A 27815-nucleotide genomic window follows, 5' to 3' on the forward strand; every position below is an offset into this window, starting at 1 on the left:
TATTCCTTCAAAAATACTAGTTGTATTTATAAGATTAATATGGATTGTGTATCTATATTCTTATTATAATAGTACTTACTTGGAGAGTATAATAACAATATGGAAAGTATAATAACAATATAATAAATAATAACAAAATGATAAATAATAACTAACATATTTATGAATTTATCCAACTCAATTTCTAATATTTTTTCACTTATAATAATACTTTGATTTTAATTTATTACAATGAGTTTATTAATAATATATTATTATTATTATCTAACTATAATATCTAATTATATATAATAATATTTCAATATATCAGTTAAAATATCTAGGGTTAAATATGTTTTTAGTCCCTAAACTATTGGCCGTTTCTGGTTTTCGTCCCTCTTTCAAAGTAAGGTACGATTTGGTCCTCAATCTTTAAAAAACGTTCGTTTTAGTCGAAAAAACGAACCCAAATATCTATAGTATCTAATGATAATAATATTTTTTTTAAATATCTAAATCCACCAAAATTATATCTCATATATTCTTTCTGTAACGCCCCGGCAATTTTGGTGATATGAGTAGTCAAATCAATTCCTTTAAGCTATCCTTCAACTGTATAGTCTCATACCTACACAGTCTCCAGATCCCTCTCCGGTGTATGTCCGATTCGTCCATATACCCCTTCCACCCGAAGCTGCCAGGAGCCGCTCCTTGTCTGTGCCCCCTGCACCATGCTTCTTGCACCGGCGTCACTCCCCGCCCTCGTCTCCGTGCCCGGGTGTCACACTTTCAACTACTTTATTTCTAAGATCTCTATTTTTCCGGTCTTACATAATTAATATTTCTTTAGTTTTTTTCTTTTTTTTTTTAAAGTTACTATATACCCTTCTAATAGATTTTAAAATTTGTACAGAATTTGAAACTCGATTCATAAATGTTTTAATTTCATTTCTAACATTAAAATTTAATAATAATTTAATTTAATTTAATTTAAAATTTTAATATTATTTAATATATATTTATTTTTAATAATTATTAAAATATATCTTCTATCATTATAATAGTTATATTAAAATATAAAAATAAAAATAATTAAAATGAAAATAGTAATAATGAAAATAAAAAATATAACATATGATTTCAAATATTTAAATATATTAAATTATATTAGTTTTTAAATTAAAATTAAATAATTATTAAATTTTAAATAAAAAATATAATTTTTAAAAATTCTTTTTATGGGATATCAAAATCCGCTAAAATATGGTAACAGATTTCAATAATTTTTTTTAAAATTATGTTTTTTAATTAAAATTTCATAATTATTCAATTTAATTAAAATTCTAATATTATTTAATATATTTTTATATTTTAATAATTATTAAAATATTATTTATATTAAAATAATAATTATATTAGAAAAAAAAAAGAATTAAAATAAATATAGTAATAAGAAAAATAAAAAATAACTACATAAAATTTAATTTAATATATTTAAATATATTAAATTATATTAAAATATTAAATTAAATTAAATAATTACTAAAATTTAAATAAAAAACAAAATTTTAAAGAAATTTGTTTATCAAATCTGTTAAAATATTTTGTTTTTTGTTATTGAAGCATTATAATCTAGAAGGTGCAAGTTTTTTCAAGTCACTCCTCAGTATCTTTCCCAAGGCATTCTTCGGTATTGCGTCCACAAATGCTACGCGCCTTATTTTCTTGTATGGTGCAACCTGCAACCGACAAAAAAACACAAAAATAATAACAAAAACGATTAGCTTAAACATTCATAAGACGTATTTTTATTATATAGTTTCACAACTTAAATAAATTAATGTAATATTTTTCGTTAAATTAATATAATTGTTTATCTGAACCAATATATATCAATTATAACATATTCAAACAATTTTTAATTATTAAAAAAACCTTTAGAAATTTTTATAATCATCATCAACTTTGTGATGACATTAAAAGTTAATGATCACTTAATTATAATAGAGAGAAACAAGATATCTTAGTTTTTTTTTTTAAAACCACAACACTTTAGTTGAAATAGTATAATATTTTAATTAAATTAAAAGAATTATTAATTAAAATCTGAATAAATAATATTAAGTTATAAAATTTTAGCGGTATACATCTTCCAGCACTCATAATAATATCCACATTATATAAAGTTCAACATACAAACAAGAAGGTTTTTAATGCATTTATTTTTAAATTGGGTAGAGACCAATATCATGTTACTTTAATTCATTATTCAAGAATATGAATTTACACTTAAATTTCCTTTTTATTAATATATTATGTTTATAGAGAATTTATCTTTTCAGGTATTTTTAAAATTAAAATTAAGAGATTTTATTTTGAAAAAAATCAATGATTTTATCTTTCATAAATATGAGAAATCTTGTAAAGTTTTAATGAGAGAAAAGGAAACCAAATCTGTACTTCTTTAAACTAAATTTTGGAAAAATTGTCCGGATAATTAAAAAAATGGTTGCATTTTACAGCTATATATTTAGTTTATGAATTTATGAGATATTTTTCATGTTAGTGTGTATATAGTTCACAAAATTCTTTTTGTCAACTTTCTTTAGAAAATATCATTAAATATGTCCTACACATAACTTTTGATTATGCAGATAATGGAATGAGTAACGAGTAGTCGTATTATGTTATCGCCCCTACCCTCTAATCCTTTTTTCTTTTATATTAAAAGTTACATAATCATAAGTGAACTCTAAATATAAAAAATTTAAAAGTATATCTCATAAATTTAAAATAAATAGACGAATAAATATTGACATATTTTATTTAATATAATAAAATAAAATTTACAGAATTAATAAAAAGTTCTAATTTATTTATTAGTGTCAACACCCAATTTCCTTCAGGTAACTAAATAAATAAAAATAAAGAATAAGAGAATAATAATTAAAGATAAGTAAAGAAAAAATGAAAAAAATAAAATAAATTTCCTAAAAAAAATATAACATCACTAGAAAATATATTTTTGAAATTTTGGTTTCTAGATAAAAGAAGGTTTAATATAATAATAATTTGAATCAATATTATGCCAATAATTATAAGCAATAATTAAAAATAATATATTGATATGATTTGCTGCGTCAATTTCTTTTTAAAGAGAAAAATATAATTTTAAAAAATGGACAATTTTTAACAATAATTATAATCAATGTCTTGAATATCATTTGATTTGTTTTTCCTAGAACCAAGACTATTTCTTTTCCTATTTTTTTCATTATCAATTAATTCATAATTAAGGCAAAATTACCATAATATTAGAATTTGTATATATAAATATGCACGATAAAAAAAAAGGGAGACGAAAAAAAATAGAGGGAGACAAATAGAAATAATAGAGTTTGAAAGGGGAAAGAGAGTATAGAGAAGAATAAGTTCTCACGCATGAAAGACTCTTCCTACAAATAATGTATTTTTTTTAAATTATAAAATAAAGAGTATAAGTAACCGGTTTCTTTCCTTTTTCGCACCATTTTTAAAATAAAAAAATACAAAATATTTAAAACCAAAAAAATGTCAATTTTGTTAAATCAAATCCTTGTTGGGTTCACTTTTCAAAAATCTCAAACAATCCAAAATAATTTTCAAACAAATTCACAAATCTTTCTCTATGTGATCGTTAATTGTTCATCAACAACGTCAATCCTTGTTAGGTTCATAAAACAATTTTTTTAGGTACTGCTTTTGGATAAGCTATCAATACCTTCCTTACTATAATCAATTTCCGAACCTAAAATCTAGTTTTCGCTCTTATTAGATGATTTTCTATAGTTTTTCTAAAATAAATTATGGTGACGACTCCCAAAATCTTTTCTTAAATCTATTTGTTTTCGGTTCGCTGTCCCGTCGTGACCAGGTTGCAACAATTAGTAATTAAAAAATATTAAAAATTTTAAATTTATAAAACAAAAAATAAAGATTTTATATTAATATTAATTTTTCTTTTAATATACATATGTAGTGATGATTATACTAAAGATTAAAAAAATATTTAATTATTTTAATCATTATTAAAATTTATTTATTTTATATAAAAATCATAACTTTTGTTCTTATTATATTAAAATGAAAATATAATGATTATTATTATACTGAAACGATTATTTCTAAAATTGAACTAATAATAAATAATACTTTAATATATGTTTTGGTAGGAATTCAAAGTTTAAAATCTCATTGAAGGCACAAGGGAATGGTACCTGTTTGGCGACAAAATCGATTATTTCTGCTTCAGTGAGGGAACTTTGGGGTTGTCTTACCACGATCGCCATGGGAACTTGCCCTGCTTCTTCATCGGGGTATCTGTTAATGATAAATATATGTGAAGTTTATTAATTCTTTTATATATATATATATATATATATATATATATAATAAATATTCTACTCAACGAGTTATTATTATATTTTATAAAATTGTGGTTTCTATATTATTATTATTCTTTATTTTAAAACTTTAAAAGAATTAGAATCTCAATAATAGAATCATCACCAGTTACATTCTCAAAAGATAACTCTTAACTCCATTTTCGCATTACCAGTCAATATTTGTATCACGAAACATTAATGAATTGTCCTTTTTCTTTTTACTTTAAGATCCTAAACATTGAAAAATCCAACACAAAACAACTAGCCAAACGTGCAATGCTTGTCAAAACAAGAAGAGACATTAAGTATAGGATAAAAGTCTTAAATATATTAAATTATATCAATGGTCACTCCAAGTTTTAACAATAAACAAGATAATTTTAATATATTTAATGTGGTTATTTAATATAAAACATACTTAATTAAAACTATCGAAGTGATACTTAATCATAATCAATAACAAGTCTTTTGTTTAGAGATATAAGGTAATGTATTCTTTAGACAGTAGATGATCATCTATCAACTTCAAATTTGTATGAACTAAAAGTCATCAAAAGCTTTGAGAAAGCTTGCCAAACTACCATGGCTTCACTTCAAGAAGAAAATGGATTGAGGCTATGATATAAAAGTTGCAAATGAAAGGCTAATAATAATACTTCTTAGAAGTACTTATAGAGATGATAGAATATTCTTTAATTCTTTTAGCATATTTTATAATCTCTGAAACACTTACAATTTTATTTGTGTATTTATTTCTTTCTCTATTTTTTAAAGTCTTCTTTTCTGAATCTTCCTTTGAAGTTCTTCTTGATTTCTTTTTTATGCTTCTTATATTTACTCTTATATATTAAGTTCTTTTTCTCCCTATTAAAGTCATGATGAAAATACAAGAGACAAGAGTAGATGAGATCATGTTAAAAGACTTTAATGAAGAAAACAAACGCTATAAGAATGTATGATGCCTTTCTAAAGTTAAGTAGGAAAACTGTTGAAAGTCCAACATCGATTAGAGATAAGACCAATTTAAAATATATAAGTGGATGCAAACCTTACCTTACAAGTTGGTTTTATAGGATTGAGTTAGGCTTAAAGTCTACATGTTCAAGAACTCATTAATGTACCACAAGATATAAAGTGTGTTTCAACTACATCAGAGTACAACGAGTCAAAGGATGTCAACAAAAACTCATGATATTTTAAGAAAAACTCTTATAAGTTTGACTATATAAGCATACATCCTCAAACAATCCTTTTTGGACACCTATATAAGAAAAAAACGAGAATAAAGTCTTGAGAGACATCATCAATATTATACATGCATGTGATTAAGTGTTCAAAGTCCTAAGGTGCAAAAGCAATAGTCTATCTTCTAAACGACTAAGTTATAATTGTAAACTATTTACATGCATGTGAAATTATTCTTTAAGAGCAAGGGGAACTATTAGGGGTTGGAAGGTATACGAGAGAAGAACAAAGTATATGAGAGAAGAAGAAGGACACCGAACGGTGGAAGACGGGGAGAGGTCGAGCCAAACAGTGGAAGGCGGTCAGGGAGAAGAAGAAGAGCATCGAACGATGGAAGGCGAGAAGATGTCGTGCCGGACGATGGAAGGCGGTGAGGAATCCTAGCTGTTGTAGCAGTGAGGATGGGCGGGAAATAATTATAGTAAATAGAGCTATATCATGGGGAAATATTCAATATAAGATAATTATAGTAAATAGAGCTATATTATAGAGAAATATTCAATATAAGATAATTATAGTAAATAAGGCTATATTCTAGGAAAATATTCCGTAGAAGATGGGTGGGAAATATTCAAAATAAATAGGGTTAGAGTCTATTGTTTGGGGTATGTTTTGATTATCTTTTCTGCCTACTATGATTGTGATTAATTAGGTTTCCTACTCCAGAACTTAACAATTGGTCCGACCTGCCGGATCTTGTTGAGAGGAGTGAAAGGTGTGATGGAGGGAAGAATGGAAGGAAGATTGAACATCGTGGAGGGAAGACTAGAAAAGATTGGAAAGAATGAATTTCTCTTATTAATGGTAATATAATTCTGTAAACAAAGGATAGTTGGGAGAATAACCTCCCTCACAGGATTGTAGTCGCCTGATAACAAACTCAATAATCAAAACATATCCCAAACAATAAACTCTAACCCTATTTATTTTTAATATTTCCCGCCCATCTTCTATGGAATATTTCCCTATATATAGCCTTATTTACTATAATTATTTTATACTGAATATTTCCCAGTAATATAGCTCTATTCTCTATAATTATCTTATATTGAATATTTTCCTATAATATAACTTTATTTACTATAATTATTTTATACTGAATATTTCCCATGATATAGCTCTATTTATTATAATTATTTCTCACTCATCCTCACTATTACAACAGTTAGGATTCTTCAATCGATCGGCTCCAATTCTTCACTTCTTTCCACCGTTCGAATCGAGTCTTCACCGCCTTCCATCGTCCGACTCGACATCTCCTCGCCTTCCACTGTTCGGTGCTCTTCTTCTCCCTTACCGCCTTCCACCGTTCCACCGTTCGGTATCCTTCTTCTTCTCTCGTATACCTTCCAACCCCTCGCAGGAACACATATTTGATATTCACTCTAGATAGTGTGAACCTTGTAATTAAATAACTTTCTTTTATAGCTTGGAGAAACTTTGCTTACCTAGTATGGAAAGACGTTGTGTATTCGATACTAAATTCAAAGTGGACAACCTAGGGAGACTTTGTATCATTGAAAGAAACTCTAGATAAAAATGAGTATAGCCAACAGAATCTTACGGAATAACTGCAGCATCATTTATGTCTGGGTGAGACAGGAGCCATTTTTCTAGCTCCGCTGGAGCAACCTGCAATGCACATTATTTTCAATGCCTTGCTATATATCACATCAAACAACAATAACAACGAACAAATCATATAACAGAAAATAATTTATACTTAATATTTGTAAAACATGTTACAGATTTTTAGTAACGACAGGTTTGTTACCTGGTAGCCCTTGTATTTGATCAACTCCTTTAACCTATCAACAACATACAACAAACCATCATTATCGAAATAACAAAGGTCTCCAGTCCTTAACCATCCATTCACCAAAGTTGCTGAGGTTGCTTCTGGCTCGTTAACATAACCTGCTCCAACATTGTCCATGCTTTGATAAGGATCATATATTAGTTGAAGAGGAGTGCAAAGAAACATGTTTTTCAACGCATGGTTTGAGTTTAATTTACTAACCATTATAAAATCATGACAGAAATTTTAATAAATAGAATGGTCCTATGGTACAAATTCTTGCATTAAAGTTATTAAAATAAATATATTATATAATAAGTTATTTTGTTTTATTTTCTGTCCAGTTTATCAGTACATATTTTTATTCCTATCTTTATATGTGTTACCAGTAAGAGACATTCAAAGTCTATTCTAATCAAGATTTTAGTCTATGCTCAATGTTCTTAATATGAATGCATGTGATAAACATAAAAGGATGTATAGAAGATCTAAAATCGACTAAAAGTCAAATTAATTTACAATATATAAATAGAGAAAAATCTCATTTTATGAGTATAAAACTTTTACCAATCAAATTTATAGTATTTAAGACCTCAATTCTATTAGCAATTAATTTCTTATCATAAATGGAGAGATTACATGGCTTAAGAGATTAAGGATTTTGAAGATACGGTTTTAGTCCCTTTACTCGAAAAATATTTACATCCTATAGAATGCAAATAGATTTTTAAATTGAAATATAATGTTGATGGTTCAGTTGACAGATATAAAGCTCAGTTAATAGTCAAAGGGTACACACAATAAGCTAGGATTGATTTCTCATACTTTTTACCGATGGTTATGTTAGGAACAAGATAATAAAAGAAAAGAGAGAAAAATAAACGACACAATAATTTAACATGATTTAGTGTACAAATGTCTGAGTATCGTATGCTTATATCCACACTATACTAGGAAGTATATTTATTTTTGTGTATCTTTCGAGTTTTAGAGAGGGTTGCTTAGATAGTTAAATAAATAACAACATCTCACAGTACTAAGTGATGTGCAACTAAATTAAACTTTATAATACTAACACGTAAAACTTACTCTTGTAAGGATCTCTTCAATTGTTGTTGCAAAAAATTGGAGCCTATACTAATTAGATATTAACAATGCTTTCTTAAACGGTAAGTTGGTTGAGGAAGTATAATATGATATTTTCCAAAGTACACAAGTACAAAAGAAATGGTTTGCAAGTTAAATAAATCTAAATATGAACTAAGACAAGTTTCTAGACAATGGTTCTCCGAGTTCTCCTCAACATTACAACAACATGGTTTTACACAATCTAAAAATGATTACTCTCTTCACTTATAGTTTTGATTTTTCATTGCTAATTTTGTTTCCTGTATCATCATCTTAGGAGGCCTTGATTCTTCTTGTGCTAACAAAGTACAATTGACACTGAGTTCCTTATTCAAACTAAAGAACTTGAAGTCATCTCAAATACTTAGGTTTACAAATTGTTAGATCTACCAAGTGTATTTCCTTGAGTTAGAGAAAATATATTCTATCTTTGATTGATGATATTGGCTTCTTAGGTAGCAAACCATTTACATTACCGAATCCCAATTTAAAGCTTAGTCTCAATGATGGTGATCTTATTGAGATCCTTTTGTATATAGAAGATTAATTCATAGGCTTATGGACTTGACTCTTTCCAAGCCAGACATTACCTTTTCAATTTACAAGTAAAAAGTCAATATATGAAGAATCCATTAACCACACATTTAACTACAATCCACACTTGTTACACTACTTCAAAATCTACTCTATGCCAATGTCTCTTTTTTTAATCAACAAATATCATCTTGTAACTATGCTAACTCAGACAGGGGAAGCTACTTAGACACCAGGAGATCAACCACTAGCTTTTGGTGATTCTTTGATTTCTTGAAAATTTGTCAAACAAGGTATTGTATATAAATCTTCAATAAAATTAAAATATATTGTACCTTATTATCAATAACCAATCAAGTAAGTTTGGCTACAACAATTATTCAAATATTTTGAAGCTTCAATTGACACAATTATACTCTTCTATAATAACTAATGTGTGAATACACTTTACTTATAACCCCTCCCAAAGAGGTCCAAAGCATATAAAAATTAATTATTATTTTATTCATGAATTTGTTCAATAATGACTCTTCACTCTCATTTATCTTAACATCATGGAACATCGAATAACTGATACATCTACAAAAGTTTTTTCTACTAGCCTTCAATGATTTCATTAATAAGCTAGAAATCATCAAACTTAGAAGATATTAAAATAAAAATATGATTAGATATTATATAATCAGTTATTTTGTTTCCTTCTATTTGCTATTATATATAACTTTCTCTTTTATATAAATAACACGTCTTATGTATTGAATTATTTAGTTTTGATAAAAGTTGAGTGTTTAATTAAATATTCATTACCTTTCATAATAGTTGGTGATTTGAGCCAGAGTTCTCCCTGTTCACCTGGAAACATGGCTTCTCCTGTGTCTGGATTCACAATTTTGGCTTCCACCCTCGATAGCAGTTTCCCTGTTGTTTCTACTTGCTTAGCATCTTCAACAAAGGTTCTGGCAACCCCACCACCTGCTTCGGTTAAACCATATCCCTAAATTATTTGCATATGAGAAACTATTGTCAATCAATGAGAGATAATTAAAGAACTTAGAGAAGTATAAGGAGGGGGAACAATCATAATTATATATTTTTAATTAAAATGAAAAAAAGGATAGACAAACATTTATCACATTCGACATCTTCTTATAAATGACTGAAAACAATTAAAAACATGTGAAAGTATTTTGATGTTTGAAAAAACGAGTAATTTGTGATTATCACTCTTACACATCATATAAGTGTTGCATCAATTAAATATTTCTTTTAAATAAACGTAAAAAGTTTAAGACAAAAAAAATCATTTTCTTTTAAAATACCAAACACACTTAGTAAGTTAGTAACACATGTAAGGACCACATATTCTTTTATAAAAGAAATGTAGTGGAGGTGGGCCTCATGTGGACAGCTGATCACGTGAAGATGGTGTATGGACCAAGGGTATGCTAATAATTGGTGTGGTGGGGGGCGTCCTTGGATGATTGGAATGGTAGGGAAGGGCTTCACGGGGGGAATACTGTTTGATCATGGGATCACGTAGGAAAGGAACACACATTCACATGCCATCAGTATTATTCTGGGCTTTTGTTACGTCCGTGAGTGCAGATTTACTTTGGAATATTGGAAGAAAGAAGATGCACTGTCTCTGCTGGAAAATGGAAGAGCACAGAGCCTTAAAGAGCACACGGTGTACACTTGGAGGAACTGTCCGGACGAAGAGCTCGTTCTTTCTTCAATGATGGATCCAGATGCACATGGATGGTTGCCCAGCTGATGAAGGAACACGAGAATGGGAGCTGCACCGTGAAGAAAACTAAGAGAAAATGTAATCCATTTCCTGCTAAAAACGCTGTCACGCCAGGCTGGAATGCCTTTTCCAGTGAGCTGCACGGTGACCATGTTGAGTGATGGAATAGCAGGCCCATGAGAAAACATGATGCGAGAAACACACACGTGCATGGAGCAGATTGTTCACAGCCAAGAGAAGAGGTGCAGGAGTCACCTTTAGAGGGGAAAATGTTCTAGCAACAAGCTGGAAGTCTCACGGCCCTGGTCCAGCTGAGTTGGAAGAAGAAGCACACGACCATGGCAGCAGAGAGCAGCAGCAGCACGTTGATGTAAATTGTGCCCGTCACGGCTGGGTCCAGGGGAGAATATATAGGAAGTGGTGGTTGATGAAGTGTTGAGTCCATTTGAAGAGCTGCACGGTGACGGCAAGGAAGCACACACCGAGCCACCAAAACGGAAGAAGAGGAGTCCAACTATCTCCATTACAGCATGCTCGGAAGAGAGCTGGGATGTGAGTGGATATGCCACCGTGAAGAAGGAGGAGCACATACGTCCACCAGCCAGCTGATCCAGTAGCGACAGCAGCTCCATCAACACAGTCCAGCAACAGACGGAGGCCACGTTCCAGCAAAGCCATGGCAGCAGCTTGGACCAGCACCAGCAGAGAAGTCACGTTCTAATATGGAGAATGAAGAAGGAAGAGGTCTGCACAGTAATGAAGAACAACACTTCATGGTCCAGCTTGAATGTTGTCACGGTCTGCAACAACACTTATGGAGGGCATAAAGGAATGAGCAAGCAGAGAGGATGGAAGGAGGAACACAGTGCAGAGATTGATTCAAGAGCTTGGTTTGGATGAGCGTTGAAGAGCGGGGAAATTATAGTGGAAAGGTGTAATTGTGTGCGTCTGTGAACGTTCGTCATTTTTCCAGGTAAGGGGAGCTAGATACTTTGTTTGATTGATTGTATATGCTTTGTATGATGCAAATCTGGGTAAAATCTGGGATGAAAGGGTTGAATTCGATGTTTCTGGAAATCTCCAATTCTGCAGAAATTCTGCAGAACCGTTCGTCCAATTTGGTTTCAAATTGGACGTTCGTCCCAAAATGGCTTAGCCAATTTTTGAACGTTCGGTTATTTGCTGAACGTTCGTCCAAATAGGCAAATTTCTTAACGTTCGTCCATAATATCCGAGCGTCCTCTTCTCTGGCTGTCGAGCGTCCTGGCTGTCGAGCGTCCTGGACGAACGAGCGTCTCTTGCTGAACGAGCGTCCTCTGGCTGAACGAGCGCCCTGGCCGAACGAGCGTCCTGCCGAACGAGCGTCCTGCCGAACGAGCGTCCTGGCCGAACGAGCGTCCTGGCCGAACGAGCGTCCTCTGGCCGAACGAGCGTCTTGCCGAACGAGCGACCCTGGCGAACGAGCGTTCTCCACTGTTGAACGAGCGTCCTCCACTGTTGGACGAGCGTCCTTCACTGTTGAACGAGCGTCCTCCACTGTTGGACGAACGTCCTCCACTGTTCGACGAGCGTCCCCCACTGTTGGACTTGGCATTCTCCGACTTTGATCGTAAACGTTCTGTATTGATGATAAGTAGTTCGGTTTTATTTATGTTCTTTCCCAGATAGAAATTTGTCCGTAATGAACCTTCGGTATTAATTCGATAGTCTTAAGTTCAAATCTTAAGCGTCCGATATTATTATATGATTAATAATTTATAGCGTTCATTCAAATAGGACCTAATCAAACAGTGTTCAGTGGATAATGTTTGGCAGATAGCGATCGTCCAGTAGCATTTCGTCCAGTCGAGTTTGATGAACAATGTTCGTTCAAATGTATTCTACTTTTAGTATTGGATTCTAAGTTGGATGAAACTATGTGTATAAAGGTTTGGAATATAGGATGTAATGTGATATGTGTGAATGCATGAGGTATGATAATTATTGTGATGTATGTATTCTATGACATTGATATGAGATCATACATTTACTCATGATATGAGTATTGTGGGGAGGTTTTGTAATGGTATAATGTGAGTTGGGGAAACGAGTATGGTATGAATCTCATGGAGAGATTCTGAAAAGTTATGTTGTTAGTGTATATGTTGATGATTGAGGGTCCCGTAGTTGGAGGTTATCCTGATACTCTAATAATTCATCCAGTCTCATGTAGAGAAGGATGAATTATGTGGTGAGAGGAGCAGGAGGTCCTGGTCTATGTGCCGGTGTTGGACATAGTGAGGGGATTAACCTTGTGAATGGTATGAAGTATTTTGGAAGGGTATTTGTAAGAAAAAGTCGGAGTCATCACAAGTGCATAACCTTCCGTGACCGCTCATCAACGTATCATCCGGATGAATGTATAGTAAGAATTGTGGTATGATGGTATGAGGATATCTGAGATAAATTTTATATGATGTTTATATCAAAACATTTATGTATGTTTTATAATTTTTGTATGTTAGCTAACCCTTACTTATTTGTGCATGTATCGGAAAAATCTTATTTTTGCGATGATCGTATAACGTTTTTGTTGTATGGGAGCAGATGAAGGATTGTCGCGTGAACCAGTGCGAATGAAGAAAGAGATGGAAGACCAAATTAGAAAGATTCAATGTTTTATATTTGTAGTTAAATTTTGAGATTAAAATATATGTATAGGGTTAAGTGTGAGGTTACGGGGTGTTACTGTAATTGTTTTATTATAGTAATTTTTGTTGAGTTTGAATTTGATAGGGTGAATTTTGGGATGTTACATTAATGGTATCAGAGCAGTTCATCCTTAGGATGACCTCTGTGGTGTGGGTTTGCCGTGTTTTCTCTGTGAAGAATTGAGTGTAAATGGTATGATTTACCATTTCCTCCGAGTTTATATTGTGGGGTGCGTATCTAACTAGAAGTTTTGAGAATAGAAAATATCTTGATAAGAGTAATGAGGGTGCACACTCATGACTTTTACCATAGATGATTTTCCTTTCTTAATTCTGAAGGTTAGAGATAAGAAAGAGTTAGAATTTTAGTGTTATTTTTTTCGGTAATAATTCCTGTCTTGCTATTGCTTTTGTGGTAGTATAATGTGCTCGATAATAGTAGAGGAATGCATATTCAAGGACAACTTGAGTTATATACCTTTGGTGGAATTGGTTTGAGCCTTTGAGACAAATCCTTGTCTCGAAGATTAGAGATAGGAGATTAAAAGTTAAGCTTCGGAGGACGAGTGGGGATATGGGAGTTTAGGAGTAATGTTATGAGTGAAGAAAATTTCAAGAAAACAAAGTCAGAAGGTCTTATATCGTTCGCAAGAAGTTCAGAGGTTAGATTAAGGAAGCCACGGATAAGCATGGTTGTAGCAAAGTTTGAGAAATAAGTTGGATTTAGTATATCAGTGACGTCAGCAGCCAGAAGAAAGGGAAGTGTGGGTGAGAAACGGAGTGGCACTGTAAGAGTTGGGTAACCTGAATCTAGGCATCAGTGATTATTGGAATCTGAATAAGAAAGTAGTGGATGGTCTAAAAGTTTAAGATAAGAAAGGAATAGGAAATTCTATAATGGATTAAAGGGAGTATGTATCAAGAAAGGAAGTACAATGAGAAGATTTCGAGAGGCAGTTAGATAAAGCAGAACATGATGTATTTGAAGAAGAATGAAGTATTGTTAAAATCTTAGGATTAAGTACAAATTTTGAAGGAGATGATCAAGTTTTATCAGCAAGTGGATGATTCAGAGTCAAGTTTAGTTGGATGTTTCAAGATTAGTAGTTCACGCAGAAGAAAGGTTTGAGCATAGGCTAAGATTAAGGGTTTCAATTGAGGAAGACAAAGGTATGTCTCTGTCGATCAATGTTTGGAGGCAAGACCTCCTGGAAGATGATAGTTGTTTCTTAGTGTTATCACTTATGAAAACAACTCAAGTTCAGAGCTTGCGACGCAGGAGAATCGGAATGTAAACCTCGTAGTTGTGAATGACTTCTTAAGATGTTTTTTCCTGAAGAAGTTTCTGGTTACCTCCTTCACGTGAGCATAAGATCACCTAAGGTCACTGTTTGAGGTTGAAAGTGTGCAAGCAAGAAGGGATTTGTCAGTTCAAGTACAACAGTGGGGATTGAGGATGAACTATCAAACGATTCAAGGTTATCGGGGGATGGTATAATAGACAACTTTACTTGGAACTTAGAGGATGAGATGACAGAAACTTACCTCGACTTGTCCTAGTAGGCTTAATTTTCGGGGACGAAAATTTTTGATGTATGGGAGAATGTAAGGACCACGTATTCTTTTATAAAAGAAATGTAGTGGAGGTGGGCCTCATGTGGACAGCTGATCACGTGAAGATGGTGTATGGACCAAGGGTATGCTAATAATTGGTGTGGTGGGGGGCGTCCTTGGATGATTGGAATGGTAGGGAAGGGCTTCACGGGGGGAATACTGTTTGATCATGGGATCACGTAGGAAAGGAACACACATTCACATGCCATCAGTATTATTCTGGGCTTTTGTTACGTCCGTGAGTGCAGATTTACTTTGGAATATTGGAAGAAAGAAGATGCACTGTCTCTGCTGGAAAATGGAAGAGCACAGAGCCTTAAAGAGCACACAGTGTACACTTGGAGGAACTGTCCGGACGAAGAGCTCGTTCTTTCTTCAATGATGGATCCAGATGCACATGGATGGTTGCCCAGCTGATGAAGGAACACGAGAATGGGAGCTGCACCGTGAAGAAAACTAAGAGAAAATGTAATCCATTTCCTGCTAAAAACGCTGTCACGCCAGGCTGGAATGCCGTTTCCAGTGAGCTGCACGGTGACCATGTTGAGTGATGGAATAGCAGGCCCATGAGAAAACATGATGCGAGAAACACACACGTGCATGGAGCAGATTGTTCACAGCCAAGAGAAGAGGTGCAGGAGTCACCTTTAGAGGGGAAAACGTTCTAGCAACAAGCTGGAAGTCTCACGGCCCTGGTCCAGCTGAGTTGGAAGAAGAAGCACACGACCATGGCAGCAGAGAGCAGCAGCAGCACGTTGATGTAAATTGTGCCCGTCACGGCTGGGTCCAGGGGAGAATATATAGGAAGTGGTGGTTGATGAAGTGTTGAGTCCATTTGAAGAGCTGCACGGTGACGGCAAGGAAGCACACACCGAGCCACCAAAACGGAAGAAGAGGAGTCCAACTATCTCCATTACAGCATGCTCGGAAGAGAGCTGGGATGTGAGTGGATATGCCACCGTGAAGAAGGAGGAGCACATACGTCCACCAGCCAGCTGATCCAGTAGCGACAGCAGCTCCATCAACACAGTCCAGCAACAGACGGAGGCCACGTTCCAGCAAAGCCATGGCAGCAGCTTGGACCAGCACCAGCAGAGAAGTCACGTTCTAATATGGAGAATGAAGAAGGAAGAGGTCTGCACAGTAATGAAGAACAACACTTCATGGTCCAGCTTGAATGTTGTCACGGTCTGCAACAACACTTATGGAGGGCATAAAGGAATGAGCAAGCAGAGAGGATGGAAGGAGGAACACAGTGCAGAGATTGATTCAAGAGCTTGGTTTGGATGAGCGTTGAAGAGCGGGGAAATTATAGTGGAAAGGTGTAATTGTGTGCGTCTGTGAACGTTCGTCATTTTTCCAGGTAAGGGGAGCTAGATACTTTGTTTGATTGATTGTATATGCTTTGTATGATGCAAATCTGGGTAAAATCTGGGATGAAAGGTTTGAATTCGATGTTTCTGGAAATCTCCAATTCTGCAGAAATTCTGCAGAACCGTTCGTCCAATTTGGTTTCAAATTGGACGTTCGTCCCAAAATGGCTTAGCCAATTTTTGAACGTTCGGTTATTTGCTGAACGTTCGTCCAAATAGGCAAATTTCTTAACGTTCGTCCATAATATCCGAGCGTCCTCTTCTCTGGCTGTCGAGCGTCCTGGCTGTCGAGCGTCCTGGACGAACGAGCGTCTCTTGCTGAACGAGCGTCCTCTGGCTGAACGAGCGCCCTGGCCGAACGAGCGTCCTGCCGAACGAGCGTCCTGCCGAACGAGCGTCCTGGCCGAACGAGCGTCCTGGCCGAACGAGCGTCCTCTGGCCGAACGAGCGTCTTGCCGAACGAGCGACCCTGGCGAACGAGCGTTCTCCACTGTTGAACGAGCGTCCTCCACTGTTGGACGAGCGTCCTTCACTGTTGAACGAGCGTCCTCCACTGTTGGACGAACGTCCTCCACTGTTCGACGAGCGTCCCCCACTGTTGGACTTGGCATTCTCCGACTTTGATCGTAAACGTTCTGTATTGATGATAAGTAGTTCGGTTTTATTTATGTTCTTTCCCAGATAGAAATTTGTCCGTAATGAACCTTCGGTATTAATTCGATAGTCTTAAGTTCAAATCTTAAGCGTCCGATATTATTATATGATTAATAATTTATAGCGTTCATTCAAATAGGACCTAATCAAACAGTGTTCAGTGGATAATGTTTGGCAGATAGCGATCGTCCAGTAGCATTTCGTCCAGTCGAGTTTGATGAACAATGTTCGTTCAAATGTATTCTACTTTTAGTATTGGATTCTAAGTTGGATGAAACTATGTGTATAAAGGTTTGGAATATAGGATGTAATGTGATATGTGTGAATGCATGAGGTATGATAATTATTGTGATGTATGTATTCTATGACATTGATATGAGATCATACATTTACTCATGATATGAGTATTGTGGGGAGGTTTTGTAATGGTATAATGTGAGTTGGGGAAACGAGTATGGTATGAATCTCATGGAGAGATTCTGAAAAGTTATGTTGTTAGTGTATATGTTGATGATTGAGGGTCCCGTAGTTGGAGGTTATCCTGATACTCTAATAATTCATCCAGTCTCATGTAGAGAAGGATGAATTATGTGGTGAGAGGAGCAGGAGGTCCTGGTCTATGTGCCGGTGTTGGACATAGTGAGGGGATTAACCTTGTGAATGGTATGAAGTATTTTGGAAGGGTATTTGTAAGAAAAAGTCGGAGTCATCACAAGTGCATAACCTTCCGTGACCGCTCATCAACGTATCATCCGGATGAATGTATAGTAAGAATTGTGGTATGATGGTATGAGGATATCTGAGATAAATTTTATATGATGTTTATATCAAAACATTTATGTATGTTTTATAATTTTTGTATGTTAGCTAACCCTTACTTATTTGTGCATGTATCGGAAAAATCTTATTTTTGCGATGATCGTATAACGTTTTTGTTGTACGGGAGCAGATGAAGGATTGTCGCGTGAACCAGTGCGAATGAAGAAAGAGATGGAAGACCAAATTAGAAAGATTCAATGTTTTATATTTGTAGTTAAATTTTGAGATTAAAATATATGTATAGGGTTAAGTGTGAGGTTACGGGGTGTTACTGTAATTGTTTTATTATAGTAATTTTTGTTGAGTTTGAATTTGATAGGGTGAATTTTGGGATGTTACAACACACATATGGACACATCAATTCATGTCGTTATGTTTTATCCCTCAAAATTTAAAACTTCAAAACATACTTTTATTAATAAAATAATTGTTAAAATTATATAAAAATACAATGTAAATATATCCTTTTTATCATTTTATATCATCAGTTATTTTATACTTGTAAATTTAATTTCCAAATTCTGATAAAATTCAAAAAAATAATTAATTATCCTGATTCTTTCAGTGAATAAGAGAAATTGCATCTTAGATTACAAGTTCGATATTATGAACTTGATGTCTGTCTTCACTCTGAATGGAGAAATATATCAACCATGAGTGATATTAATTTTTGTAGCAACTGGAATAGCTAACGATAATATTTTTAATTAAATAACCGTCAATAATTCGGTAAATATATAAATTGAGATGAATTTTTTTGTTTCCGAATTATAGAATACGTTCAATCAGCTGAGTCACAAATGTATAGGGTTGAAATTGGTTGTTTATCTTGTGTTCCAGGTTGATTTATTTTAATTAAAAGAATTGTTGGATTTCTCTAGCCAAAGAATATTGCAACATTAAACAATAGTAATTATTTCAATACGAGAAATGTAACATTGATCTTCCATTTAAATAACCAATAAAGCACTAAAAATATAAATTATAGAATAAACACATGAATCCAATCCCTTATGTGAACACGATCCTTTTCTTGACAAAATTTTGACTCACTGGTACCATCTTTTTAGAGTATAATAAATGAATAATTATTTCTATTGGTATTCAATTAAAAAATAGTAAGCATGTTATGTTACCTCGTTTTGCTCACTTGATAGTTCGTAGCTTCAAGTTTTTTATAATTATTTTCTTTATACGATATCATAGAGAAAACTCAGTTTGTATAGAATAATGGCGTGCAATATGAATCTTTTAATCATCATTTCTATCCTAAAAGAAAACTGGTATCCTATTAATTAATTTTTTGCTATTATAAAATCCGTTTTAATAAAAATTATAAACGTAAACGTTGATGTACACCCCTCAATTTGACTATATTTAAATTGTTATTTAAATATAGTATTATAAGTAAATTGATAAATTATGATAAATGACTTTATAAGAATGGAAGGATAATTTTTAAATAGTTCTTATTTCGAAATTCTCTTAGTAAAATTGTGATTATAATCTCATCAATCATTGGATGACACAATAATTTTTATAGAGTATTATTGAAATATAGTTTTCTATTATGATTGATGATATTTACAATTGAAGATTTATGTTAAAAGAATTAATTCTCTCACTTTAATATAGAAGTTAAGTCTCAACATACTCTCTAGTTTTGTATTGTTTTGGTAAATCTTTTATTCTCACTTTATTAATTCTTAGATTGGAATGAAAGTTTTATACAAAGATTTTAAGACATAGTTCTTCACTTTTGATAGTTTTGGGATTTTGATTTGGAGATCTGTAACGAGAGAAATATTTTTTGTAATTTGAACTAGCATCACCTATTTCATGTTTCAAGTTATTTGAATAATAATTTGATTTCATTTTTATTAAGCATTGGATGGAGCTCAAAAAGTTTATTATATATTTTTAAGATAATATTTTTCACTCTCTGATGACTCATATTTATATTTAGAGGTCTGTTGTAAAAAATATATTTTTGCATTTGAGGTAAGGAACAAATCTTCTCTCAACTACCATGTTATATGTGAAATGTAAAATACTATAAGACCTTGGAAAATGAACACAGTAAACCCACCTGTCAAATCAAAATTAATGCACTAAAACCCTGCTCAGACCATTTAAAACACACTCCCAAACTCTGCACACTGACGCCAGGTGTCAAGAATGGAACGTTCGAAAATCAGTAGTGGAAGACAGGTGTCTGTATGAGAGTGCGCGTTCGTTTTGCCTGGGAAAGAAAAAAATGATTTTTCTGAAACACTTCTTCCGACTCTCTGCATGCACCCTTCTTCCTCCTGAAAAACTGACTTTTCATTTCCTCCTCCTTCTCTCTAGAAAGCTTCCATCTTCTCTCTACTGTAACTCACTTCTCTTTTCTCCGATCAACATTCAGAAACCGTAGGATCGTTCCCTGAGTCGTGAGCTTCAATTTGGACCGAACAGTTTCAGAATCTGAAGCTGGTAATTTCTTTCCTTAGCTGTTCGTTCTTAGGTTTCCTGCAAAACCAAGTTTTGGCTGCATGCTAGGGTGTAGTCTAAGTATTTCGATTTTCATGTGTTTAGATTAAGTTGGAATTGTTAAGTGATCGTGAGGATAGAAAGCTGTAAGCGGACGAACCAAAATCCTACTCTTAGGACGTTCACCACTGATCTAGGTAAGGGAAGCTTATTGGATTTAATTCATATGTTGTGTTTTGTATGAACGGCCGCTGTTTGATTGAATGAATATGGTGTATTAATTCGAAGTATGAATTATGAATGTGGATGTTATAAAGTATGAAAATTTATATTTGATGTGAAGTATAAAAGTATGAACTGGTATGTTGAAAATCTTAAGTTGGAAATAGTTGCAAAATTTGAATATGAACTTCTTACTATGATTATGTACGTTCGTCATCGAACGGTCCTCTACCGTTCGGTTTTCTAGTAAACTGGTTAAAAATGGAATTCTTTCATTTGGAAAGAACTCTGATCGAGAACGAGCGTCCTCATGTGGAAATACTATCTTGGAGCGTTCGGCTCAGAATAGTCGTACCCTAATCTTCGAAATAAAGTAATATATATATATATATATATATATATATATATATATATATATATATATATATATATATCTTGTACTTTAAGATTTGTAGCGTTCGGTCTTACACCTAGCGTTCGTAATAAGTAGCGCTCGGTCTTACACCTAGCGTACGTCATAAGTAGTGCTCGATCTTATACCGGACGCTCGGATTCGTCTTTAAAATATCATAAGTGTGGAAATAGCGTACGTTCAAATTCAGTAAAATCCTCTTACCGCGTTCGGTCATAGACTGGCAGTCGGTCTCTAAAATAGAGTTATTCTCGTTATGGTTCTGAAATCGTCTTGAGGTGGTTTTATCCATTGGATCCGGTCTAGAGTCTTTGTACTTAAATTATTCTTTGAGTATTGATCTAATCCTCCGAGAGTCAGTTCATTCAACTGATTCAAATGGTAAATGACGTTCGTAAAAAATGATGTGTATTTGTAGTCGAATTCATTCTGCTCTTGAACTAAGGTTTCTCGTTCTTTTCTTCACGTTCGTCCTCATTATAAGGAGGACTGAACGTTCGTTATTTTGTGAACTTGGATTGGAAGATGAAAATGAAAATAAAGTGAAATATTATAAATAATGATCAGTATATGAGATGAATAAATGATGGTGGATTTTGAACGAGCGTTCCAGGGAGGAACGACTCTAGTCATTGAATATGGGAAGTTTGTATAGTATGAACGTGGTAAAGCTACTGATGGCAGTTCATCTTGATGTTCCGTGAGTGTTCGTCCTCACGTAAAGGAGGGTAGGTCATGTGTGGAAACGGCAGGAGGTCCCAGTGCTTAGGAGTACTTTGGACTGATGGGGCTAACCTCGGGTGGCAACTGTTGAGTGTTCCCAGTTACTACATCACCCGGGTGCACGAGCGCCTGTAGATACATAGATTCATATAGTCCAGACAGTCTGTCTAATGAGAGTTTTTGGATGGTTATGTGTGTTGTGATATTCTTGTATTGTTGGTATATTTAAATTGTATGTTGATGTATGAATTAAATTACGTAAGCTTACCCTGTGTTCTTTCCTTGTGTTGTCTCGTCCTTGTACGTCCGTCCTGTCATTGCAATGATCATCCGTGTGGATGTGAGCAGAAGGCGAGGCATTGCTAGAAGACGTTATTGAAGAGGAGAACTTGGTGGACGTCGAAGTTAAAGCCGAGCCTTAGATCGTCCAGCTGTTTTTAGAATATTAGTGTGTTTTTTTGTAGTGGTCGTTCGGTATTATAATTTTGTAAACTGTTCGATCCTGTCTTCTCATCTTATTCAATTATTGTAATCAACTACATACTTAATGTCGTTCGGCTTTTGATCGATGATGTTAGTGTAAGACTGCACTGTTTAATTATGCAATGTAATTAATTCTAATTTATGGTTATTACTATATTTTGGGATGTTACAAATACTATTATAATATTTAAATGATTCATATTGAATTTACTATTACGTGCTTGTTAATGTATCGGAAAAAATAATAACATTTAAATAATAGTATAGTAATAATATAATTTTTTTATATAATGTCCAGAGGTGAAGTGAAACAAGAAAGATTTAGTAGTTGTATCATGTATCTTTCTTCTTCATTTTTCTCTATTTTCATTTTCTTTCTCATTAAAAAAAATACCTCTTGATCAAGATTTTAAAATAGCTTGAAAAAATTATTCCATCTATTTAGAAGTAAAGTTTTACTTGAAGTTGTTTTTAGATAACAAAAATATATATTAAATCATTATTTTCTTTATATTTTTCAATTATATTTATTTTATTTAGTGAAATATTCTCAACTTTATTAATTATTTATTTTGTTATTATTATTGATATTTATTTTATTAACTGAGATGTCTCGTTTTTTTTTATATATTTATTTATTATATTATTTTATTTAGTGAGGTGTTTAAAACCTTATTTTCTTTTTTATTTGTATTTTTACTTTATTTAGTGAGGTCTGATTAACCTCAATTTATTTATTTATTTGTCATTATGCTTTATATTTATTTTATTTAGTGACTTATTTTTAGTCTTATTTTTTTACTTGTCTTTATTACTTATATTTATTTTATTAAGGAGTGTTTATAACCTCGTTTATTTATTTATATTTATTTTAATTTTTACTTATGCAATGAGGTGTTCTTAACTTTATTGTTTTTATTTATTTGTTTGTATTATTTATATTTTTTTATTTAGTGAGGTGTTTTTAAATTGTTTTTACTATCTTTACTATTTATATATTTTATTTAGTGAAGTGTCTATAACTTCATTTTTTTTTGTTATTTATACTTATTTACATTTTTACTGTATTTAATGAGATGTTCTTAATCTATTTTTTAATTTATTTATGATTTAAATTTATTTCATTTAATGAGGTGTTTATAACATCATTTTTATTTATATTTAATTTAGTATTTATTTTATTTGGTAAGGTATTTGATAACCTTATATTTTTTGTTTCTCTTTCTTATTTATGTTTATTTTATTTGTTGAGGTGTTTATAACGTATTTTCTTTTGTGTTATTTATACTTATTTGCATTGTTAATTTATTTAGTTAGGTATTCTTTACCTCATTTTTTATTTATTTATTTGTCTTTATGATTTATATTTATTTTATTTGGTGGGTGTTTTTAACCTCATTCTTATTTATTTATATTTTTTATTTCAATTTCTTTATTTAGTGAGATGTCCATAATCTCATCTCATCTTACTTTTACAAGTGAAATACTTGAACAAGAAATTAACCATGTCCATCCATAAAATAAATTAAGAGTATATTGATTACAACCTAGAAAACCTTCGAAATTGATACGAGAGTTTTTAATCCTATTCTCGACCATCGTTCTACACAAGGATAAAAGGCAACAATGTCTATGTTTGTGGTGATAATAATTTTAATTCGAAAAGAAAAATTTAGTCTTAGTTTGAAAAATCAAAAGAACATAGTTTAAAAGTTGTAAGCCTATAAGGTAAAAGAGATAACTCAAGGTGAAAGTTATTATATAGGTACTAGAAAGCATGAGACCTAAATAAATAAAAAATATTTTTGAAAATATGATATAAATTAGTTACTATGGAATTGAAGTGTGTTGTGTGACACAAGAATACATGAAATCATTGTATTAATATATATTGGATAAATTGTATGAATATGGTTATTTTTAAGGGAAAATGACCATATTGTATGGTGTAATGTATAATTGATATAGAGTGTTTCGGCGTGAATATCTTGACTTTACTAAACTCTCATATTCACTTAGATAATGAGGTTTATTCGATAAGAGTCGAAAGAGGTTTGCAATCTATGAGATCATTATGAAATGTTACTATGACTTAAAGGACAAAAAAGAATTAACCTTGTAATGATGATTTTGGAATGTGGATTGTGGTGTTGAGATAAGTAAAATGTTGTTGTTGATTATTGATTTATTGCAAATAAAACTTTTTGACAAGTGTAAGACAATATCGATATCATATGTATATATTTTCTAGCTTTAATTATGAAAATTGTTGAATGATGATTTGAATGATAAATATATGAACTAAAAACTAAATTATATGATATTAAATGCATGATAATTTTTTTATAATTAAGCTTAGCCTTGTGTTTTTATTGTTGCTTGTGTTTTGTTTAATGCAACGATCGAATACATATATTATATGTGAGTAGAGAATCAAGTGGATGAACCTATAGTTGATAGTGAGGAACAATAATAAGAATGTCGAATTTGAATATTGTATTAATTATGAATATGTAAACAAAATGTGTGTTTTAAATTAAGCACGTTTGAATAATGTAGAACTTCTTGAACATATCAGTATATGTTCTTTCTAGAGAACTTTCATATGTAGTGTACTTATGAGTATGTTGTTATGTAAAATGATTATGGACCATTAAATATAAAATGAAGTTGTTTGTAATATATTTATAGTTATTTTGAGTTGTTACATTTATGGTATCAGAGCAGTTCGTTCCAAAAGGATTGAGTGTGACAAATTAAGAAACAATGATGTAGTTGGTAAAGACGAAAGATAGAAAGTCTGACCAGTGTGTAAATTGTTAAGAGTTAAACAAGATTGTTGAGGAATGATAATTTGAATAGTTGAGTTCCATGAGGCTGTTATAAGTATGCAGTGATATTGTTTTAAGAAATGAATGTTCTAGACCATATTCATAGAAAAGTGTATTGTAGTGTATAAATGACATGTTTATATATCCTATGCTTAGGTGCATGAAGGTTACTTAAGTAATAATAGAATTATTGAGAAAAAAAATAGTAGAGTTTATGACTCTAGTTTGAAAGGAGAAGAAATGCATGCAAAAATCATATCACCAATGAGAATTGACAAGAAATATTCGAATTATGTTAACAAGAAGCCATATTAAAGACTTAATACTTTTCAAATTGGAATAGAAACACAAATCATATTAGCAACAATAATATTAACAATGACATAAAATGTTTTCCATGGAGAGGACGACATTCTTTTGAAGGATTGCAATCAAATTTTTCTCCCTTGCAGTTATTCTAGAAAGAAGGAAGGACTCTTATTTAGTATGTCTAAGTTGTTGGAGCTTATCTAATGATCAGAGTCAAATGAATAATTCTTTTGTGTGTCAAAAGAAGGTGTCGGTCATCTCTTATCTATAAAGAAAGATGATTTCTAATATCAATATTTATTTCTTTATTATAAATTATTACTTATTTTAGTGAAAAAATTAATCTTTTTTTGAAGAGATTAACAATTAAACATAGAGTCTTTTGATACAATGTAAAAATTATTTGTGTAATTTTTTTTCTCTTCTCTCTTCTTGATTATTTGCTTTGATTCAAATTAATTGAAGAAATTTTAAAAAAAATGTTGAAAAGGAAACCATTTTTAACACAGATCAATTTACCCCTCTTTATGTTTTATTTCTACTAGACCAACATTAGTATCACTTTTCAGCCTCTAAATTGGTCAACTATGTTTGAAGTGGACAAATTTCTAGGAATCAAAATTTTGATCGCTAATTAAAATCAAATGAAAAATTAGTCAATAATCATTTTCAACTAGAGTTTTTGCCACTACATAATTTTAGTAGCTAATTTCGTTCAAAATAACATTAGCAATTAATTTACCTTAGCGATAGATAATTGTGGTCGCAAAATTGTATTATTTTGTTGTGAGATAAAGTCATTTATAAGATAAAATACGATAATAATTATTAATTATAAAATCGTTAATCTAAAATTATGATAAAATTAATATATAGTTAATAATATTGAATCATGTTGTTCCTTCAACAAAATGGCTTTGCTATTTACAAATATATGATTCAATCCATTTTCATATTTACCAATCATTTGAAACAATTCATCTATTTTATCTATACTATTATATAAATTGGAATTAATCATTTTAAGTAATTATTTATCAATTTTATTATTTAAGTGGTTACTTTTAAATTTAATTTGATTATTTTTAAATTTAACTATTTTTTTTAAACTACATATTTAGAATAAGAAATTACCTACAGAATAGTTATTATGTAAAAAAAATGAATAAGGATGTGTGTGAGGATGATTATTGAGGAAGACAAACCTGGAGAACTGCGACATTGGGGAACTTGGCTTTGAAAGCCTCGGCGGTTTCCTTTCCAAGTGGAGCGGAGCCGCATGCAATCCCCTCTAACGTCCTCAAATCGTACTCGTGGGTGACACTATCCTTCGTCAAAGCTACCAACAGCGACGGCACCACCACAAGATTTGTAACCCGGAACCTCGAAACGGCGCTCAGCATTCTCCTCAAACTGAATCTCTCCATTATCACCACCGTCTCCGACAGAACCATCGCCTTGAAGCTGTAGGCGAAGCCGAACACGTGGAAAAACGGCATCGTGAACAAGAACACCGCGGGCTCCTTTCTCTTCACTCCAACGGCGTGGAATCCCCCGGCTAACGCTGTTAAGTTACGGTGCGTGAGCATCACGCCCTTTACCATCCCCGTCGTCCCCGAGGAGTACAGAATCGCTGCCACGTCAGATTGAGTCACTCGCGTAGGGGATGCCAGTGGACTCGGATTGTGAATCTTCGTCCGAGTGAGAGAGTCGAACTCGGGGGAGTCGAGGAGGGCCGTACGGACACCAAAATCGCGCTCCGCGATTGAAGTCGCTGTGAAGACGATTGTGGGTTTGCTGAGGTGGAAGAGGTGCGTGAGATCGGAGCGCGTGGAGAGAGGATTCGCGGGGGAGACGATGACGCCGAGGGAGAGGAGCGCGAAGTAAAGGATGGGAACTTGGATAAGGTTTGGGGAGAGAACGAACGCGACGTCTCCTTTGGAGAGTTTGAGAACTGTGGCGAGGTTTGCGGCTAGGGTTTCGGCACGGTGGATGAGTTCTTCGTAGGATATACTACGGCCGGTGGCGGCGTCTACGATGGCAGTGACAGAGTCTGGAAACGGCGAGTTACGGCGGAGGGAGAGGGCGTATGATACGGCGGAGACGGCAGCATTGGGCGAAGGGAGGGGGAATGGTGGTTTGAGGCTGTGGAAGGTTCTGGAAACGCGGTTGAAGCCGCTCTTGGGATCTGTTATTCTTGTTCTTTTGTTCATATTTGGAGAGTGTTTTTCTTATTAACGTAGCTTGCTATTATTTGCTGAACAGAATTGTGGTTTTCATCTACTCTTTAATTTATTGTTTTATTTTAAATTTTTTTAATAATTTAATTTTTTTTATTAACGATGATATCATTTCTTA

The 27815-nt window shown here is 32.7% G+C and overlaps 1 protein-coding gene across 2 annotated transcripts; it reads right to left on the reverse strand.

Moving 5' to 3' along the window:
• Positions 1-1570: 1570 nt before the first annotated feature.
• LOC108343957 (4-coumarate--CoA ligase-like 9) lies at positions 1571-27761 on the reverse strand. 2 transcript variants are annotated; one of them, XM_052867276.1, is made up of 6 exons: positions 26663-27761; positions 9916-10102; positions 7423-7565; positions 7213-7280; positions 4236-4338; positions 1571-1718 (listed from the first exon to the last, which is right to left on the reverse strand). In XM_052867276.1, the coding sequence occupies exons 1-6, from the start codon at positions 27668-27670 to the stop codon at positions 1605-1607; spliced, it is 1623 nt and encodes a 540-aa protein (XP_052723236.1). In that variant the 5' UTR covers positions 27671-27761; the 3' UTR covers positions 1571-1604. The 2 variants fall into 2 exon arrangements, with proteins under 2 accessions (XP_052723236.1, XP_017437906.1); XM_017582417.2 differs by lacking the exons at positions 1571-1718; positions 4236-4338 and adding an exon at positions 5445-5664.
• Between the last annotated feature and the right edge of the window lie 54 nt (positions 27762-27815).

Source organism: Vigna angularis, chromosome 8 (genome assembly GCF_016808095.1).
Source record: "Vigna angularis cultivar LongXiaoDou No.4 chromosome 8, ASM1680809v1, whole genome shotgun sequence".
Lineage (NCBI taxonomy): Eukaryota > Viridiplantae > Streptophyta > Magnoliopsida > Fabales > Fabaceae > Vigna > Vigna angularis.